Consider the following 21,618-nt stretch of genomic DNA (forward strand, 5'->3'; position numbering starts at 1 on the left):
GCTGATAAGAAGCTCTTAGCAGGAAGGGGGTAATTAGTAAGCACAATGGGGGAGATTAGCCCCTTGAGAAGAGAGAGATGTTCATTTCTGTAAGTGGGGGAGGACAGGGGAAGAGTTATAACGGCATTTAAAGGGTAAAATCGTAGAGACTGGCCAGATCTCACAACAGCCTGTGCTTCCGTGAGGTACAATTCACCTGCAGTCATGGGAAGCACTGCGCACTAGTGTAAATGACTGCACAAGGGGCAAGGCAAAGGGGAGCTCAGATCTTTCTAGTCTTCTCTGCTGATGCTAGTGCAGCTGCAGCTCCTCCAGAACGGGGGAAGCCCTACTGCAGACAACTCCTGCTGCTGCTAGAATCCTTAATGCTATGAGCTAGATTCCCAAAGATACTTAGGTGCCTAACTCCCATAGTTCTGTGGCTAAATAACCTTTGGGGAGCTAGGCCCATGTCTTCAGCTTGTTTGACAAGATGACAGCCAGATGAGCACTGTACCAGGGCACTGCCCACCTTGTGCAAAATAGCTGCACTTGTGCCTTTATGACGTCTCAAAAGCGCTAACCACTTACGACCATCTTGTAGATGTTACAGGTCATGCCATCTGACCTGTAAAACCCAGCCATGGGATTGCCCTGAACTCACTGCGTGGAGGAAGGCAGGGGGACGGGACCAGTGTGCCCTGCAGCTACTCGGGAGATTCCAGTGCTTCCCTGCTGGTTAGCAATGTGCCCACAGCTCGGTTTTGTTGCTACTTGTGGTGCACATCTGCACATGCCTCGGTGCACATGAAAATGTATTCCGCACATGGATGGAAAAGATTAGAGGGAGCTTGGATGGGACTTGAGCAGGTGTTTTAGAAAAACAGCCCATGTAATTGCCAGGGATGGAGAATCACCCACAGCCCTTGGGCAGTTGTTCCTGTGGTTAATGCCCCTTACTGTTAGAAGTTTGTGCCTGAATTTGTCTTATTTCAGTTTTCACCTTTGGACCGTGTTAGACTGCTGCCTGCCAGATTAGAGATCCCCTCTATTAGCTAATTTCTGTTCCCCATGTGGGTATCTATGGACTGGGATCGAGGCACGCCTGAACCTTTACTTTGTTAAAATAAACAGATTAAGCCCTTGGACACTCTCGCTACAAGACAGGTTTTCCAGTCCTGTATCATTCTCTGAGCCCTCTCCGCTTTATCAACATCCTTCTTAATTGGCTCTTCTTGAATCTTGGCCTTAGTCTCTTTGGGCCTTAGTTTCCCCTCCTGTAAAATGGGGATAATCCCTTCCTTTCTCTTCCTGGGCTATTTTGATTCTAAGTTCATCAGGGCAAGTGCTGTCTTTTGCTGTGTGCATGCACAGCACGCCTAGTGCAATGAGGCCCGGATTGCAGCTGAGTGCTACTGTAATGCTACAGGTGTCCCCCGCACACACCCCTTGCCCAGATGTGTGTTTAATATTTATTTCAGAGGCGTGAAAATGACCAGCTCCAGGAACACTAACTATCTCAGAAACCTGTTATTCACATGCCCGGTGCCCACAGAGGGGGCGGGGGATTAGTTGCTAATACCTCCTTGCTGGGTGATCATTTTCAGCAGGTGCATTCATCATTCTCAATTTCCCTACTGCTGGCGCCACTTTGTAACCGAGCCCGGATTGCCACTGTGGGATGAAATCCTATAGGTCTTTGCCTTGTTCTGGCCAGCGGGGGGAGGAGAGCAAATCGGTGCTCTCTGCTATTGGGTGTGCTGGGGGATGCTGCCTGTACAAACAAGGCTAGTTCTGTGCTGGCGGAGCTGACACCAGGGCAAGAGCTGGCCGGAGCGTGGAAAGAGCATGGAGACACTTGCGCCCGAGTCAGACAGCACCGTTATTTATAGCTCTGTGGCAGCTAGGGGGCCCGACAGAGTGGATGCCTGCCAAAGCTGTAACTCATCCGGCTGAAATCAGGCTAAAGGCATTACCCTGAGTCGAAAGGTGGCTGGATTTAGCCAGTCCATGTTAGCTAAGATCTGTACCTTTCCTTCCGGCCAAGGAAACACACGGGTCTCCACGCAGCATAAAGAGCTGTGCTCGTCAGCGGTCCCCTTGGCTATCCTAAGCTGCTTCTCTCCACCATGCTCACACAACTCTTCCTTGGCTGGGCAGTCCCAGTCTCTCGGCTCCTCTGTGCTAGATGGGAAGAGAGGGGATTGTTTACCATCGCAGCCACGCCTGACAGAAATCCGCACAAGGTGCTGTACAAATACACACAGGGGGAGACCAAACTCATTACAACAGGGCTGGGCAAAATATGATCTGCGGGCCGCATCTGGCCCGCAAGAGCCTCAGCTGGCTCTTTGGCTGCCCTGCCCCCGCTCAGCACTCAGTGCAGCCGGCTTCTGCAGGGCCATATGCATCTCTGAATGCTGAGAGCCCAGGGGAGGGGGCAGAGGCGTCTCACACTCCTCCCGCCCCAATAGCTCCCACTGGCCGGTTTCTGGCCAACAGCAGCTGCCTGTTTGCAGGACAGGCAGCATGTGAAGTGCCCCTCCCCCCATACCCAGGCTCACAAGTGTTTGCAATAGTGAACATGGCCCCTGGAGCTGCTGTGAGCAGTACAGGGGCATGGGAGTGCAGGACCCTGATTAAGGAGCCTGCTGGGCTGCTGGCTGGGAGCCACCCAAGTAAGGTCTCCCAGCCAGAGCCTACCTCTGGCACCCCAGCCCCTCCCTCCCCCTACTCCATGTAACCCAACCCTTCTGTACGCCTGCTCAACCCCCCTGCATCTTCCCAGACACTGCATCCCCTACGACACCCCTCCTCAGGTCACAACCCCCTCACAGACCTTGCACCGCAATCTGCTATTCCTGGTCACAGCCCAAATCCTTGCACCGCCTCCTGCACTCTTGCCCCAGCTTACAAATCCCTCCCAGACCCTGCACTCGCCCCTCGTACGCCCCTCCCCCAGGCCAGAATCCTCTCCTGCACCCCAATCCCCGGAGCCAGGTCACAACCTGAGCCCCTGCACTCCTACCTCAGGTCACAAATGCTTATTGGATAGTTGACAGAATAGTTAACAAGTCACTTCCCCCCTCCCCTTGCTGCCTGTATCAGAGAAGAGGAGGGTACTTCAAAGCGGCAGCCAGGACCCAGGCTCCGTGCAGTGCTGCTGCTTTGAAATGCCATGTGGAGCATCAGGATCCTTGTGGCATTTCAAACCAGCAGCACCGCACAGAGCCGAGGGTCAATGAGAGAGAGTCTCCAGCTGACCCCGGGCTCTAGCGCTTTTGCCTTTAAAGGCGGAGGTGCCCTAATACTCGATGCAAAAATGCTTCGACTATTCGATTAGTCAATTACCCAATACTTAACATCCTTATCCCAGACCCCCGCACCTCCTTCATTATTATAATGGAAAAGTGCGGCTTGACCACTTACTAAATTCTTGGAGTGGCCCTTCCCCATCAAAAATTATTGCCCACCCCGGATTACAAGCTAACAAGACAAGACAAAGGGTGGGAGGGGAAACTGAGGCATTAAACAAAGCAGGGACTTGCACCAGATCAGCAGCAACATTAGGACTAGCATGCAAGTCACCTGTCTCCTAACCCAGTGCCCTCCAAGGTCAGTAACAGATCTGTCTGCTGGGGAAAGAAGCTAAAATCTGGTTTTAAGCACACCAAGAACAACCAGACTCCACACGATTCCCGAGAGACCACAGCTGTGGAACACATGCCCCACTGCTCTGCGTCTGCTGGGAGCAGGTTGGATAGCTTGGCTGGCAGCGTGGGGAATGTTGTTATTTATTATTGTTTGTGTTGCAGAAGCATTTAACAATCTCAATTAAGGATCAGGGTCCTGGCGTGCTGCAGGTATATACAACCTCCTACCTCGGGGGAAGGGTGCAGCACAGAACAAGTGAGGTTATCTGCCAGGAGGGGCTATGAAGAAAAAACTGGGGCACAGCTCTGCACACGCAGTGTTAAAGGGATGGGGGAGGTACCCTCTGCCCACTCTGCTGTAAACACTGCCAAAGCCAAGCAAGGATGGTTCTGGGTGCCCGGGCACCTGGACCCAAAGCACTATGTGCTCCAAAAAGGCAGATGCCAAGTTTGGTGTGACACTTGGTGCCAATTGCAGGATAAGCTAATCAGAGCACGAACCTATCTGCATACGCTGCAGGCCTCAGCTAGTAATTAGGCATGTGGTTGGCACAGGTATTAACAAGACAATTTTTTATTTCAGAAGGTTGAAAAAGCTACTAGGGGAGAAGCTGTTCTAGATTGGATTTTAACAAATAGAGAGGACCTGGTTGAGAATTTGAAAGTGGAAAAGAGCTTCGGTGAAAGTGATCGTGAAATCACAGAGTTCAGGATTCTAAGGAATCATATATATAGTAGCCCAGGGTCTGTGCATCTGTAATGCTGACATACACGGCCACGCCCCCTGGCCATGTACGTCAGCGCCCCGGCCCCCTTCCCCTTGCTCCCTGGCAGTCCAGGCCCCACAGCCCCCCAGACACCCCCCAACAGCGCTGTTTCCCTCTTCCCTTCCTCCGGGCCTCCCCCATTCTCCCCTCCAACCCCACAGCCCCCAAACTCCCCCAGCTCTACTTACCACCCCCCTTCCAGCCGGCCCCGCCCTCTTCCCCTCCCTCCATGGCGCGCTGCGCCTCTCAGCTGACCGCCGCTCCCGCCGGGCCCACCTGAGCAGTGCTCTGGCCGGGCCCCGGTGGCGGAGCAAGCAGCGGCAAGGGCTTGCTGCCGCTTGCTCCCCCGCCGGGGCCCGGCCAGAGCGCCGCTCAGCTGGGAGCAACGCAGCATGCCACGGGGCAGAGGGAGGGAGGGAGGGGAAGGGATGGGAGAGGAAGGGGGGCACCACACAGGGAGGGGAAAGGGGCAGGGCTGGCCAGAACGGGGGTGGGAAGCAGAGCTGGAGGAGTTTGGGGGCTGTGGGGCTGGAGGGGAAGATGGGGGGGGCCCGGAGGAAGGGGGAGGGAAGCAGCGCTGGTGGGGAGGTGTCTGGGGGGCCGTGGGGCTGGCCGGCAGGAAGAGGGGGTGGAAAGCAGAGCTGGGGGGGGGATCAGGGGCCATGGAGCTGGATGGGACGAGGGGGGGGTGCAGCCACAGGCCACTTGCCGCTGCTTGCTCCCCCACTGGGGCCCAGCTGAGCGCCGCTCAGGTGGGCCCAGTGGGATAGGAAGGGGAGCAGGGCGGTGATGTACACGGCCAGGCGGTGGGGCCGTGTACGTCACGGCCCCCCTTCCTCCTCCCGCCGTGGTGCTGAGTGATGCACCCCTCAGCTGCGCCGCCACGGGAGAGGGGAGGGCGGTGACGTAGACAGCCCCGCCCCCTGGCCGTGTACATCACTGCCCCGCCCCTCCTCTCCTTCCCCGCTGAGGCCTGGCTGAGCCCCTTCACCTCCCGCCTTGGCTCTCGGCTGACTTCTGCACTGCTCAGCCAGGCCGCCGCATGGGAGTACGCTGCGCAAGCGACCATTTGGGCTCCGCACCCCCCCATGCAACATGGGGAGTGCAGAGCCCAAACAGCCATTTGGGCTCCACGGTCCCCCGAGTGAGAGGCAGGAGGGGGAGGAGAAATGAAAGAAAGAGACAGAGAGAGAGGCAGGAGGCAGAGGAGAGCTGAGAGAGACAGAGGGGGAGGCAGTAGGAGGAGAGAGAGAGAGAGAGAGACACAGACACAGTGTGAGAGACCAGAGGCCCAGGAGAGAAGACCGACGTGGAGGAGAGACCTGAAAATCCCAGCTTATGACGGGCTAATTGGCTAGTGGTAGAAGAAGGGAGAAGAGCAAAATAGAGACAATGGATTTCAGGGAGGCAGATTTTGGTAAGCTCAGAGAGCTGGTAGGTAAGGTCCCATGGGAAGCAAGACTAAGGGGAAAAACAACTGAAGAGAGTTGGCAGTTTTTCAAAGTGATAGGGAATAGCCAGCATGGGTTTGTGAAGAACAAGTCATGCCAAACTAATCTGATAGCTTTCTTTGATAAGATAACGAGCCTTGTGGATAAGGGAGAAGCGGTGGATGTCATATACCTAGGCTTTAGTAAGGCATTTGATACGGTCTCGCATGATATTCTTATTGATAAACTAGGCAAATATAACTTAGATAGGGCCACGATAAGGTGGGTGCATAATTGGCTGGATAACCGTAGTCAGAGAGTTGTTGTTAACGGTGCTAAATCCTGCTGGAAAGGGATAACAAGTGGAGTTCCTCAAGGGTCTGTTTTGGGACCCGTACTGTTCAATATCTTCATCAATGATGTAGATATTGGGATAGAGAGTACGCTTATTAAGTTTGCAGATGATACCAAACTGGGTGGGGTTGAGACTTCTTTGGAGGATAGGGACATAATTCAAAATGACCTTAGCAAGTTAGAGAAATGGTCAGAGGTAAACAGGATGAGGTTTAATAAAGAGAAATGCAAAGTGCTCCACTTAGGAAGGAACAATCAGTTCCATACATACAAGATGGGAAGCGACTGCCTAGGAAGGAGCATGGCGGAAAGGGATCTAGGGGTCATAGTGGACCACAAGTTGAATATGAGTCAACAGTGTGATGCTGTTGCAAAAAAAGCAAATATGATTCTAGGTTGTATCAACAGGTGTGTTGTAAGCAAAACTCGTGAAGTCATTCTGCCGCTCTACTCTGCACTAGTTAGGCCTCAGCTGGAGTACTGTGTCCAGTTCTGGGCGCCACATTTCAAGAAAGATGTGGAGAAATTGGAAAGGGTACAGAGAAGAGCGACAAGAATGATTAAACGTTTAGAGAACATGACCTATGAAGCCAGGCTTCATGAACTGGTCTTGTTTAGTTTGGAAAAAAGAAGATTAAGGGGGGACATGATAGCGGTTTTCAAATATCTAAAAGGGTGTCACAAGGAGGAAGGAGAAAATTTGTTCCTCTTGGTTTCTGAGGACAGGACAAGGAGTAATGGGCTTAAAGTGCAGCAGGGGAGGTTTAGATTGGACATTAGGAAAAAATTCCTAACTGTCAGGGTGGTCAAATATTGGAATAAATTGCCAAGGGAGGTGGTGGAATCTCCGTCTCTGGAGATATTTAAGAACAGGTTAGATAGACATCTGTCAGGGATGATGTAGACGGAGCTTGGTCCTGTCTTGAGGGTGGGGGGCTGGACTCGATGATCTCTTGAGGTCCCTTCCAGTCCTATTATTCTATGATTCTATGACCTTATTAAAGGCCCAAAAACAAGCTATTCTGCTGCGTAGAAAAGATAGAAAGTATGGCAAAAGACCTCCTTGGCTTAACCAGGAGATCTTGCTTGATCTAAAAATTAAAAAGGAGTCATATAAAAAGTGGAAACTAGGACAAATTACAAAGGATGAATATAAGCAAACAATATCAGTATGCAGGGGCAAGATTACAAAGGCAAAGGCACAAAATGAGCTCAAACTACCTACAGACATAAAGGGAAACAAGAAGACTTTCTATAAATTTATTAGAAGCAAGAGGAAGACCAAGGACAGGGTAGGCCCACTGCTCAGTGAGGAGGGAGAAACAGTAACAGGAAACTTGGAAATGGCAGAGGTGCTTAATGACTTCTTTGTTTGGGTCTTCATGAAGTCTGATGATGAAGGAATGCCTAGCATAGTGAATACTAGTGGGAATGGGGTAGTTTTAGAAGATAAAATTAAAAAATAACAAGTTAAAAATCACTTAGAAAAATTAGATGTCTGCAAGTCACTAGGGCCTGATGAAATGCATCCTAGAATACTCAAGGAGCTGATAGAGGAGGTATCTGAGCCTTTAGGTATCATCTCTGAAAAATTATGGAAGACAGGAGAGATTCCAGAATACTGGAAAAGGGCAAATATAGTGCCCATCTATAAAAAGGAAAATAAGAACAACACAGGAAACTACAGATCAGTCAGTTTAACTGCTGTGCCAGGAAAGATAATGGAGCAAGTAATTAAGGAAATCATCTGCAAACACCTGGAAGATAATAAGGTGATAGGTAACAGGCAGCATGGATCTGTAAAGAACAAATCATGTCAAACTAATCTGATGCTTTCTTTGATAGGATAACGAGTCTGGTGGATAAGGGAGAAGCGGTGGATGTGGTATATCTAAACTTTAGCAAGGGATATGATACAGTCTTGCATGATCTTCTTATCAATAAACTAGGCAAATACAACTTAGATGGGGCTGCTCTAAGGTGGGTGCAAAACTGGCTGGATAATCGTTCTCAGAGAGTAGTTATTAATGGTTCACAATCCTGCTGGAAGGGCATAACAAGTGGGGTTCTGCAAGGGTCTCTTTTGGGACCAGTTCTGTTCACTATCTTCATCAATGATTTAGATATTGGCATAGAGAGGACGCTTATTAAGTTTGCAGATGATACCAAGCTGGGAAGGGTTGCAACTGCTTTGGAGAATAGGGTCATAATTCAAAATGATCTGGACAAACTGAGAAATGATCTGAGGTAAGTAGGGTGAAGTTTAATAAGGACAAACACAAAGTACTCCACTTAGGAAGGAACAATACGTTTCACACACACAGAATGGGAAGTGACTATCTAGGAAGGAGTCCTGCAGAAAGGGATCTAGGGGTCATAGTGGACCACAAGCTAAATATGAGCCAGCAGTGTGATGCTACTGCAAGAAAAGCAAACATGATTCTGGGATGTATTAACAGGAGTATTGTGAGCAAGACACGAGAAGTTATTCTTCCACTCTACTCTGTGCTGATTAGGCCTCAATTGGAGTACTGTGTCCAATTCTGGATACCACATTTCAAGAAAGATGAGGAGAAATTGGAGAAGGTCCAGAGAAGAGCAACAAGAATGATCAAAGGTCTAGAGAACATGAGCTATGAAGGAAGACTGTAAGAATTGGGCTTATTTAGTTTGGAAAGGAGAAGACTGAGAGGGGACATAAGAGCGGTTTTCAGGTATCTAAAAGGGTGTCACAAGGAGGAGGGAGAAAACTTGTTCTCCTTGGCCTCTGAGGATAGGACAAGAAGCAATAGGCTTAAACTGCAGCAAGGAAGGTTTAGGTTGGACAGTAGGAAAAACTTCCTGTCAGGGTGGTTAAACACTGGAATAAGTTGCCTAGGGAGGTTGTGGAATCTCTATCTGTGGAGATATTTAAGAGCAGGTTGAATAGACATCTATGAGGGATGGTCTAGATCAGTGGTTCTTAACCTGGGGTGCACGCAGCCCCTGGGGTGCGAGATATGCCAGATTTTTTTTTAATATATCTTAGGTTTAAAACTGACTTACTTCAATGATTTTTAATAAGGAGTACGTATTTTGAGAACGTATTTTGAGAACCAAAGGAGTGCAGGCTGCAGTAAAGTTAAGAACCACTGGTCTAGATGGTATTGGGTCCTGCCGTGAGGGCAGGGGACTGGACTCGGTGACCTCTCATGGTCCCTTCCAGTTCTAGTGTTCTATGATTCAGACAACGGTTCAGGGCCAAGGCTAGACCCAGTGGTACTGAAGTAGATGCAAATTATGTCAGTTATTGTGTCTACACTGCAATAAAAGGCCCACAGATGGCCCGGGCCAGCTGGCTGAGGCTGCAGGACTATAAAATGGCTGGGTAGATGGTCAGTCTTGGGCTTCCTCTCCATGAAGGACTCCAGGCCTCCTGTGGTTTGACAGCCTTGCAGGGCAAGCTCCAGGCAGTACCCGATGGAACTCAGGGAAGAGCCGGCAGAATGGAACTGGGGTAGAAAGCAGCTTCCACATCCCTCCTACTGTTTGTACCTTTCTGGCATCAGTCGCTGCTGCTGTTCAGCCAGGGCTTCACCTTCCCCGGTGGGGCTCTGCTGAGCCAGCCATGCAGGGGTACAGTCGACCATGCTCACCGCCTGTAGAAACAAGTCCCATCAGTCAGTGTGACCAACTGCTGGTTAAGGCAAGCATCTGGTGGCTGTTGCCCCAAGTTCCTAGAGCACTTCCTGGGGAAGCTAAGCCCAGGAGTTCCCACATGAGTGTGACTGGCTCCCTTTCAAGCCACCCATGAGAGACGATTCGTACCACGCTCATGCTTTGAATGAGGGGCAGAGGCTGGAATAGAACCCAGGAGTCCTGACACGTGTTCACTCTCTCCTGCTGTAACTGCCAGCCCTCACTGTCTCTGGGACTCGGGAACAAAATATCCTGGCGCTATCTCCCTGGACCACATTCCCTTCCACCACAGGCACTATAGGCCTCAGGAGTCCTGATGCCCAGGCCTCACCCTCCTAACCTCTAGACTCTTCTTACTCATGGAAATGGAGCCACCATGAGTGTTTAGTCCCCCTTGCAAATGAAGCATGCCTCCCACCAAGTCCCTGCCCCACACCCAATGCCTGGCGTGGCACTGAGGGGAGAGCGCCCCTGCAGCTCCTGAGAGCATTGCAAATAAGGGAGCGCACAGACACGCCATCACATCCTGAGGCCTTAGCTGGCATTTTCATGAACATTTCCTTCCCAGCTAGTGCCCAGTGCTGTGTTCAACTAGGCAAGATTTCACTAATCTGAGTATTTAGCCCAGCATCTGGCCAGGGCATGGCAGCTCTCAGGGTCAAGTAAAGGGGCAGGGCTCCAGCTGGTGAGAGCTTGAATACTGTTTCCCTCTCCATCCATGGCTCCCACTCTCACCTGCTCCTCTGCTCCAGCCCTGACAGCCACTGGGCTCCTCCCCACAAGCAGCTGCACCAGCGCAGGACCTCCTGAGGCTGGCAACACCCCACACAGTGGGCTGGGCAGACTGGCCTCCACTTTTCCTCCCTGCAGGGAGAACAGGGCAAGGGGCAGTACACATGCAACAGTGATTTATCCTCATGTGAACTGTTCCTGGCAACAGGCCAAGTCCTAGCAGAGCCCAGGGAGTCTGCAGCAAAGTCCTGCTCTGCCTAGCCCATGTGGCTTCTAAAACTGAGGTGTTTTGTGCTTCAAACTGGCTGAGGCACCCAAAATAACTGGCTGCCTATGAAAACCAGGAATGAAACTGCTCCGTGCCTCAGTTTACCCCCGGGCATACTGCATATGAGGACCCTGCTTTACACTTTATTAAGCACTGTGAAAACTGTAGATGACAGTGCCCTGCATGGTTATTCCCTATCGTTTCAATCCTGAATCCCGGACTGTTTCCTCCCAGCTCAGAGCTCCTTGGGGTGTTTCTAATACAATCCGTCTGTGGTTCCATGTATCAGCCCTGCCCCACAGACGCTCTAGGACTGCTGATGCTGGAGTGGGGAGTTCCCTGTCTTTGGGAGGAAGTGGTGGTGCTGTCCAGGTCCGAGGGAACAGCCCAAGTGACATTGCACAGAGGCTAGAAGGGATGTGAAAAACTACTTTGGGGGAGATATTTCCATGGTAGTTGTACCAGTAAGCAAGTGAGCAGCCTTGATTCATAGTTTCTAAGGCCAAAAGTGATGCCTTGTTTTCAGAAAAACAGCCAATCAATCACAGCCATTCCAGCAGTTAATTCCCCTCAGTCTGTTAGCGCCTGGGGACCAGCCTGCTTCTGATGACACAGTTCCTGTGAGGCCTCCCTTCTGGGACAGAGCAGGCGTAACCTGGCCAGATTTGTGAATTCTGCCACAGGATCAAAGCACAAGTCTAATTGGGCTTGCCAGGTCAAGCTTCCCTTCCCCCTACCTGCTGGATTTCTTCTATCTCCACGCAGAGTGGCTGTGCAGGAAGCTGACAGTGGGGTTTAAGCTCGTGGGGCACCTCCTTCAGCAGCCTGTATAAACAGAGTCAGGTCTCTTTCCTTTTCAGACCTCAGCATTAAGTCGTTTAACCTCTGGGATATCCTGGCTTTCCATATGAATAGCCAACCTCTCTCTGAATTGTAGTAAATTCTTGGCCCCAGCAGATTCATGTGGCTATGAGTTTCACAGTCTTGTCCCCAGGAGTTCGAAGAGGTCAGCTCCTGGCCACACTCAGGCAAGTTTAAAGCTCTTCCGGAGCTCTTGGTTATTTTTTAACCTTTACCATTTGAAATCTGGGTGGTTTAATTACAGTTAAGGCCAATTAAATTCCTTGCAATCAGCTCTGAATTCAAAATTGCAGGGCTGGGAGGATCGTTATGTTCAGTGTTTGTATAGCACTGGGCATAGCGAGGGTGGGAATTGCTTGATTTGGGGAAGCAGGAACAGAGCTGGGAACACACAACCTCTGGCAGATCTGCCACAGACGGCCAAGTTCTTTTTGCTAGCTATCTGCAATGGATTGAACACTACCACATGGTGCCTGGGATGCTGTATGAACATTGTGATAAGCCAAGTGCCACTCCCCTGCATTGCAGATGGGCTGGAAGTGACTTTTCCATCACTGACAGCTGTCATATGAGAGCAGTTTGCGTCATTAAAAATGAGCCTGAGGTGAGCAAAGATGGGGAAAACTCATTCAAGTGTTCTTAAGCAGTGTGGCAGCAGCACCAGTGCCGCACTGAACTAGATCAGGGTCCCCCATGTTGTGGATGCTATATCTATGCACAGCAGGAGTTGTCTAAACCAGTGTTTCTCAACCTTTTTTTTTATAAAGTACCCCTTTTAAAAAAATTATAAGTACCCCAGGTACCTACAGTTTTCAGACGCACAACATTTTTTTCTACTATTGCAACACATTTGTTTAAACAATTTAATTGTAGCTGAGTGGGTATAAAAAGGACAAAAATAATAAAACTTAAAACAAATTTCAGTTGTGTCGATGTACCCCCCCAGATTTCTCTTGAGTACCCCTAAGGGTACTCATACCACTGGTTGAGAAACACTGATCTAAACTGCCAAGAGAAGGATTATTATCTTTTGATGGGGAAACTGTGGCAGAGAGAGATTAAAGGTAATTTTGGCAGAGCTGGGAACTAAGCCAGATTTCGAGTTCAATACCGTAGCCACAGTCCTTCCTAACTCTGAGCCTTTATTATTGTTGATGCAACGGCAGTAGGGACAGAGAAGAGCTCAGAAACCTGATTCTTCTGGGTCTGGAAGGATCCCACCCCCAATGTGGAAGGGCTGCTAAGCAAACTGAACTGACACCCCACCCCCAACATTTCTTCATGTGGCCTCCTAGCCCCAGAGCTTCCTCCTGAGCACAAGGCAGGAAGAAACCTTGCTCAAACCGCACATCTCACCTCTGCAGGGTGTGGAGTGCCTGCAGCGCTTTTACTGAGTTACCAGACAGGCCAGCCTGAGCCCGACCATCATGAGTCTCAGGATGGAAAGAGAGGAGAGTGTTTCTGCATGCAGCTTTTGGACCAGAGCCGTTTCTGAGCAGATGCAGTCCTGGTGAAATTTGTTCTGTCCCCGGGCTGGCCCTTAGTGGACATGTGTCTCTGACACACATGTACCATGTGACTCAGTTTCATCTCACGCACTGGGGTCTGAGTGGAGGCCACAGAGGCAAAACAGGGAGCTCACATTACACAGCTACCCTGAGGTTTAACAGGGAGGGAAGCTGAGTTTCAAAGTAGCTCTGGGGAAGAAGCTCCTGTGAACAATGCTGCCCCACCCTAAGGAGCAGGGATGGGCTAGTTGGGAAATGCCAGGTCTCAGGGCTGGCTGTCCCCAGGTGCTGCTGGAGATAGGGCTGCCTGCTGTGGCTGAGCACATTCCTGAAAGTTTCATCACATGACATAATCTTTAATTAAAGATTAACCTTCAGTTTCGGGAGATTCCAGGACAATCCTGGAAAGTTGGCAACTCTTGCTGGTTTTTTGGGGTCAGCATCCCACCCTGTGAGAGCAGCAAGAGCTCCCCTTCCTGTATGTCAGATTCTCTCTCTCCTCCTCCCACCTTTCCCACACCCCTGCCAAATAATGACCAGTGCCCAGACCCCTCACCCACAAATTGTAAAAGCAGTCCCAGTGCGCTTGCAGTTCCATATAAAAAGGACGTGTTGAAGTTTTAATGAATGACTAGCCCAATAGCCCAAGAAGTGCCGTAGGACTGTCCATAACACCTTGTGTACTGATGTACTGATCGCTGATTCCCCTTTATAAACAGAGCTCTGGTATGGAGCATGACAGGACAAGATCCTAGTTACAACTCCTGTGTCATTTTGCCACTTATCTAATCTAAGTCTGTTCGTCTGGCTCTTGTTCTGCCTTTCTCCACGAGATTAGAGGGCCTTTACTACCCAGGATTTTCTCCCCAGACACTAATCAAGCCATCTCTCCCCCTTCTTTTGGGATCCATTAAACAGACTGAGCTCCTTGTGTCTCTCGCTGCAAGGCATTATTTTTTCAGCCTGTGAATCATTTCTGCAGCTCTTCTCTGCACCCTCTCCAACTTTGCAACATCCTTTTTAAAATGAGGACATTGGCACCAGGCACAGGTCTGCCGGATCATCTCATCATCACTCAGAACACACAAGAAGGGATTCCTGAATTGAATCCTTCACTCCTGGCTGCGCTAGGGCAGGTCTTTCACGAAGAGACACTGTCTTGATTAAAGACCAGTGGAGAGAGCTGCCTGTCCCCGAGGTGTGTTGTTCCAGTGGTTTGTTGCACTCTGTTAAGATTTGTCTCTCATTTCTAGTCTGAATTTGTCTGGATTCAGCTTCCAGCCATTGGCTCTGGAGAGAGCTAACCCATGCCACAGAGTGCATGGGTGTGTCTGCCCTCATTAGACAGACACGGAGAGATTAGACAGGCTAGTTCATAGCTCAGGGAACAAACCACGACTTCATCTGCCCGAAGGTCCCTTCTGAGCAGGTTATTCCAGGACTGTCCCTTCTTCCCTGGGAAGCAGCTGGCTGCGGGAGGAGTCAGGGGATAGGGCTGGTTTGGCCTGGCAATTCCCATACAGTACATACAGTGTTCACCAGGCACCCAAGCCCCACAGGGGCAGAGTGGAGGCATAGCTAGAGGGCACCCTAGGAAGCTCCTTTTGGAGAGCCAGTGGCATGCAGCTGTGCATGAACTGCAGCCCAGAAATGCCCAGCACTCTGAGCAGGAAGCTACAGGCTTTTGACCTCAGAGTGTATGCTGCGGAACTCTCTTAGCTGGATTTACCAGTGCAGCTGCTGCCTTCCTTCTTCAGGGGCTGAAGGTGCCTTCTAAGGGCTGCTCTCGGTAATGTCTATGCTCTGGTAGCTTCATGGAACTCAGTGATAGCTCTTGCTTGTCCCTGGCCTTGAACCCAGCCCTACTCCTACTTCACCTCAAACCAGATAACCAGCTGTGACCTCAGTGCCACTTTCTGGCTTTGGCCTTGACCTATTCCTAGCTATGGGCTCCGGCTCTAACCTTTAGGCATGACCGCTCACACCCTGGTTTCTGACACTTTCTCCTTGCCCTCTGTGCCAGCCTGGCTGGTGCACAGATGATGAACAGGGCTGCATATCTATGAGGGGCTGCTCAGAAGCACTTACATGGCCAGATCTTCGTAGGTTTGGCTCAGCTGCTCCTGCAGCTGGCTTGTTTCCAGTCTCAGCTCCTGTGAAGGAAGGACAGACCCTTTGGAGCTTCCTCTGTCACACAAGCCAGGGTGGTGGCTGTGTTCTCCCAAAGCACCCGGATCACCAGGCATTGCTTCAGCCAATGGGCCTAGTTCTTCTTACATTTGCACCACTCTTAGTTGCCCTGGCACAGTAAAGTACCCTTAACGTGGTGCAGAAATGGCCCTCTGAGACTGTGGCCCCGTGCAAGGTGCATAATGGCTCAGCTCCCTCATAGAGGGGTGGTTCGGGGCATGACCAGAACACATGGCATTGTGGCTGTTCTCCACTACCCAAGCCTCACAAGGGGCCAGACTGGAGGCATGGCCAGAGGAGACCATGGGAAGCGGACTTTAAGTTAGAGCAACCCGGAGGTCACACTAACCTATGCCAGGGCACCCCGTCCACAGCCCCACAACACAAGGAGCACAAAGATGGCTTAAACCAGTGATCACCAACCCCTCGATCCTGGAGACTCTCCCAGTTGGTAGCAATCTTTGGTAGGAAGGCAGGCTTGCTGATAAGCAGAGCTCCACAGCTAGCAGCTTGTGTTGAGGTGCTCTTCCCCCCCCCCCATGTTTCTCCCTCTTGCAGCTGCTCCTGGGCGGCTGCCTTTGCACAGCAGGAAGGGGGAGGGGCATTGATGTCAGGGTGTCCCCCTGCTCCTGTACCCCATCTCCTTGGAGCAGGGAAGAGGGAGGCCAGCCTGACTGGCCTGGACTCAGAGCATTCCCTGAGTGTGTGAGGTTTACTTAAGAAATGCAGCCCCAGTGCCCTCTTTCTGAGACTTCCTCAGCAGCCAGTTCTCACCCTCTCTCATGTGCGCACACTCTCTCCCTCTTCCCCTTCCTGCCCTGTACCCCATCTCTGCAAAGCAGGGCACAGGAGACACAGACTGGGAGCTGCTATGGTCTGAGGTCTGCTCTGAATGGTGAGGGCCAGAGACAGTGCACTGTTTCTGAGATGTCCCTAGCAGCCAGCTCATAGCTCCTCTCTCTCTCTCTCTCACACACACACACACACACGCGCACAATATCTGGATTACACACAATCCCTTTCACACTCACATCCCAACACACATTTGTATTGTGGTTACTGCTCTGTACTTCCTGCATTGCACAGATATTCTCTGTAATTTATTCTTTCTAAGTATGTCATTTCAAGTGTGTTGACTGCTCTGTGCATTTCATTTTCATGTTTATTTCTCTTACACTTAAATGTAATTGTTTGAGGAGTGAGTTCTAAAATGCCGAACCTGTACTGACTGGAGTAATAATCCCCATGGTATCTTTTAACAAATATATCTCATATCTTGGTTTTTGGTTTCTACTGGCAGTGCCCATTGGCCATGAATGGGAAACTGCCTTCTCTCAGAGCCAACATCTCATCTTCTCTCCTGCCTCAGACCAGACCCTCCTCTCAGAGCAAGCACCCCACATCCCCCTCCCACACCCTGCTCCCTCTCAGAGCCAGCACCCTGGATCCCCTCCTCTATCCCAACACTCTGTCCAGCCCAGAGCCCTTCCTGCACCCCCACTCACACCCCTCACCTCCTCTTGCACCTGAACCCCTCAGCCCCAGCCCAGAGTCTACACACCCTCCTGAACCTTTGCCCCAGACCAGTAAAAGTGAGTGAGGGTGGGGAAGGGTAAGTAATGGGTGGGGGGGGGGGGGGGCTTGGAATGAGTTGGATAGGGCAGGTCCTGGATTGCCCTTAAATTCAAAAAAGTGATCCTAGGCACAAAAAGGTTGCAGACCACTGGCTTAAAGCCACCTTAACCTTGCCCCTCTCACGCACCACCCCCTCCTGGTCCTGGTGCAGGAGCAGAGTAAGTGAGATACAGGCCCAGCAGAACCTTCAGGACTTCCTGGGTCATTGAATCTAATCCCCTTGCTATTGCAGGTCACCCTGTTGCACCATAAACATACCAAGCTCCAACATCAAACATGTATTTGTCCCCACCACTCCTCCTGGGAGGCTGTTGTGGGAACTCCCTGCTCTGATGGTTAGAAACCTGCTTCTAGTTTCCAGCTTAAACTCATTCCTGGCCAGTTTGCCCCATTTGTTGAACTCAGGTGGCCAGCACTGGACACAGTATTTCCGATGAGGTCTCACTGGTGCCTTGCACAAAAGCGTGAATAAGCCTAGGATACCTGTCTTCTCCATGGTCCACTGCTCAAGGAGGAGGATAAAGAGAGTGCACACAGAGCTGGGCAGGGAGGATCCAAGCTCTTTGGTGAATCAGGTGAAGAGATCAACAGAGCAGATAGGCAGGAGCATAGTAGGGACTGGGTGCTCATTACCTGTACTACTGTTTTGTACTCCGCCAGCATGGCCGTCAGCTCTTCGGCATGATTTGTTGTCTGTAAAAAACAAAAAACAGCTTCACTCTATCACAGTGACTTCTATTGCTTCAAAGGAGGCTCTGATAGATTATTGCCGCCAGCTGCTTATTAGACATGTCTGACTTTGATCTTAACTGTGAGGCTGCAATGACACCTGCTGGGCATTAGGAGCACTGGCAGCACAACCAGGACCACAATTTGCATCGGTTTAAGGCCAGCAAGGACCACTGTATTTATCTAGCTAGATTTCCCACATGACACAGGCCAGAGCACTTCCCCTGCATGGAGCCCTAACTTCTACTGGCTGGGTGTGTAAATACACATCAGTGACACTAATAACACCTAGCTCTTAAGGCTTTTTGTGCCTTAAGATGTGGAGAAATTAGAGGTGGAGAAATTAGAGAAGGTCCAGAGAAGAGCAACAAAAATTATGAAAGGTCTAGAAAACAGGAGCTATGAGGGAAGGCTGAAAGAACTGGGCTTGTTTAGTTTAGAAAAGAGCAGACTGAGAGGGGACAGGATAGCAGTTTGAAAGTACCTAAAAGGATGTCATGGGGGGGTGGGGAGATTTGTTCTCCTTGGCCTCTGACGATAGGATAAGAAGCAGTGGGCTTCAACTGCAGCAAGGCAGGTTTATATTACACATTAGGAAAAATTTCCTACTGGTCAGGGTGGTTAAACACTGGAATAAATTGCCTAGGGAGGTTGTGGAATCCCCATCTCTGGAGATATTTAAGAGCAGGTTAAACAGACATCTTTCAGGGGTGATTTAGAAGGTACTTGATCCTGCCATGAGGGCAGGGGACTGGACCTGATGAACTCTTAAGGTCCCTTCCAGTTCTAGTGTTCTAGGATTCTACTAGATCTCAAAGTGCTTTACAAAAGGAGGTTAGTATAGTTACAGCCACTGTATAGGTGAGGAAACTGAGTCACAGAACGGCAAAGTGCCTGATCCAAGGTCACCCAGCAGTCCAGCAAACAAACAAACAAGAAAAGAAGTACTAGAAATACCAACACACATGCTGTTCTCACTCACAACAGATTGCTCACCTCAGTAAGGGCAGTGTCTTTGCAAGAGAGGAGAGTTTCATATTCACAGAGCTGTGTCTAGAGAAAGGAAATACGTGCTTAACCTTTGCCTATCATTAAGGGTCTCAAAATGCCTGATGTTCATTGGTAAGCTTTTGAACTCCAGTGGGAAAGTGGGATGGCATAGGGTTATAGAAATGAAGAACTGTCAGATCTTCCTCAAGAAATCCCCAAGTCCAGCCCCCTGCAATATGGCATTAACCTCATTTTGCAGCAGGGGTAATAGGCATGGTGTGGGGAAAGAGACATGTCCGCCCTCCTTCCCCCCCAAGATAACACAAGTCAATGGCGGAGTCAGCACGTCCTGACATCCCACTTAGCTGCTCTAAACCACTGCATGATACAGGCCAAAATGATGCTTTCTCATCCCATGGGAAAGTCCAAACTTTAAACAGATTTTTTTTCACAAAACAAAGTATTTAAAAAAATTCATGTATTTTATATAAAAATGATTTAGAATAGAATAGTCGAAATGGAACATTTTGGTACATTTCCTGTTGCGAGAGAGATGATCTTGCAAAAATGTTTAGATTTTATCATATCAGCATTTTTTATCGGAAAATTTTACCGCCTGCTGTAGATGTGTAAAACTTTTAGCCACACGTCACACGCTTGCCTGCAAGCTTTATAAGGAAGCCAACAGAAGCTGCGGGTTCTCAACACTGCTGCTGCTGGGGTACTTAGAACCTAGCAACTGATTTAAGTGACACACACGTTTGCCTTGGTATTAGTACCTTCAAATCTGACTTCTCAGCAGCCAGCCCTGCAACCTTCTGCTTCACTCTGTCTCTCTCTGTGAGCAGCTTTCTGTTCTGTAAAGCAGCCAGAGGTCAAGTTTAGTGTTAATTAGCAAACCATAGCAAAGAGACAGGAGCAGCTCCTTGGGCCCCTTCACCAATGAAATGCAGCTGCTGCTGAGGTGAGACACACAAGCAGCTTACCATAGGAAGTGAAAATTAACTCCACATCCAGCCTAAACTGCAGGCACAATAAAGGCAGTTTAAATGCAGTTAGGGCCACATCTTCCATTGATATCAGTGGAAGTTCGGAGCCTAACTAGCTGGGAGGATATGGATTTTCGCCACACTGCAACTGATCAGGACACAGAGGCCAGTAATTCCTGTTCCTATTACAAAATGCCAGGCCACACAGAGTCAGAAGCGCAATTTTGTATCTCCCCAGAAAGATGACAGCTTCAGCAGCACAGCACCCCCCTCTGACTGAGGCTGGAGAGTGTCCCCAAGGAGCCCCCTGCCCTCTAGCACAGTACTGGGACAATGGACACAGGTTAAAATTAGGGATGTAAAAGTGTGGTCGATAAACCGGTTAGCCGATAAGCAAAAGCTTATCGGTTAATGCAGACTACGTGCATTTCCCCACTCCCCTCCCCACTTGCCAGTACATTTTTTAGCAGGCTGGCCAGCAGCCCGGCTCAGTCCTGGCTTGTGATGGGTCCGAGAGCTACTCTCACTGCGGCTCTGCATTTAAAGCGTATTAAGAGCCAGGTGGGAAGGCGGCCCAGCTCAGTTTTGGCTTGTGCCAGGTCCGGGAGCTCAGACCACCCCTTAGACAGAGGCTGCCGCCACCCTGCACCACTGCCTCTTTTTCCACAAGGGGAGCTAGTTTTTAAACTGATTCCCCTCACAGACCAGCTTCCACCTGGCACCCCATACAGCTATCTGATACAGTGGTAGCAGCACTCAGTGGCAGGGGTCATCTCACGAGTGAGGCTGGAGCACATTGGCTGCTGGCCTTGCCCCCAGAGACTACAGAATAGTCGACTATCCAATAAGAATTCATGAGGTTACTCAACTATTCAATTAACCGATATTTAACATCCCTAGTTAAAATAGCTCGATCTCTGGCAGAACACTGAGTATTTTAGCCAGAAATTCCCACCGCCTGACCTATATCCAGTGGTTGAGGTAGAATGTCTGCTTCTGAAAGTCATCCAGACTTGATTTAAATACTCCTAAATCCTACAGAACCCACCCTATCCCTTAGCAAATCATTCCAATGTCTAATAATCCTCACTCTTAAAAATCCCTGCCTTATTTCCAGCCTGAATGTATCTAGCCTTAGCAGGCAGGCCCTGGAGTCTTTCTGTTCTGCTTTTGTCTGTTAAATGCTCTAGATACTTAAAGACCCGTTAGTCACCTTTTGACCTTCTCTATGATAAGCTAAGTAGATTATATTTCACAGACCTCCTCTGTGCTCTTTCCTAATTCACTACTGACTCAGAGGGGAGACCACCTCCCACCTACACTTGCAGCTTCCCCTACATATTTCTTGGAAATTTGGCATTAAAGTACATATGTGGTCAACTTCATAAGACAACTCCAATCTCCATAGCCCTCCTCACCTCCTCTTGAAGATTGTTCACTTGTAAAGAGAGGCACTGCTGTTCCTTCTCCTATAAGTTTAAAACATAAAACAAACATGGACCTAAGCAATATGCCCTAGAGTTTGGCTATGACATTATTCAGGAAACAGTCTCATCTTGGGTCTTGGTTTAATAAATTGCAGTAACTTGGTTACCGACGTTATTTGTCATCAACACACATTTATTTTTACATCCCCCTAAAATCCCCGTGGTGAATTTGCATCAAGAGCCATGTGCCCCACAACAGCTGTGCAAGGCCTGTAAACCACTCATGGCTGCAGCAGATGGGAACTTTGAAATGCCCATGGGTTTCCAGAAAGACAACAAAAATGTAAGTGAACTCAATATTGCCAAAAAGCACCACATTGATGGGCGGAAATCCTCTCTTTATCCCACAAAACGGGTACACTACGGGA

General features: G+C 49.8%; 1 protein-coding gene across 5 annotated transcripts in view; it reads right to left on the bottom strand.

Moving 5' to 3' along the window:
• Window positions 1–21,618, bottom strand: part of KASH5 (KASH domain containing 5) — a 40,953-nt gene that overhangs the window by 4,359 nt on the left and 14,976 nt on the right. For all 5 annotated transcript variants that reach the window (XM_089770114.1, XM_025183571.3, XM_089770115.1 and 2 more), the window contains exons 9-17: window positions 21,182–21,232; window positions 19,554–19,631; window positions 18,781–18,837; window positions 17,689–17,748; window positions 15,319–15,383; window positions 11,599–11,686; window positions 10,597–10,725; window positions 9,718–9,821; window positions 2,010–2,163 (exon numbers count right to left, since the gene is read on the bottom strand). In XM_089770114.1, coding sequence (XP_089626240.1) covers window positions 2,010–2,163; window positions 9,718–9,821; window positions 10,597–10,725; window positions 11,599–11,686; window positions 15,319–15,383; window positions 17,689–17,748; window positions 18,781–18,837; window positions 19,554–19,631; window positions 21,182–21,232 — 786 coding nt within the window. The remainder of the gene's footprint in view (window positions 1–2,009; window positions 2,164–9,717; window positions 9,822–10,596; window positions 10,726–11,598; window positions 11,687–15,318; window positions 15,384–17,688; window positions 17,749–18,780; window positions 18,838–19,553; window positions 19,632–21,181; window positions 21,233–21,618) is intronic.

Source organism: Pelodiscus sinensis, chromosome 18 (assembly GCF_052426305.1).
Source record: "Pelodiscus sinensis isolate ZL-2025 chromosome 18, ASM5242630v1, whole genome shotgun sequence".
Lineage (NCBI taxonomy): Eukaryota > Metazoa > Chordata > Testudines > Trionychidae > Pelodiscus > Pelodiscus sinensis.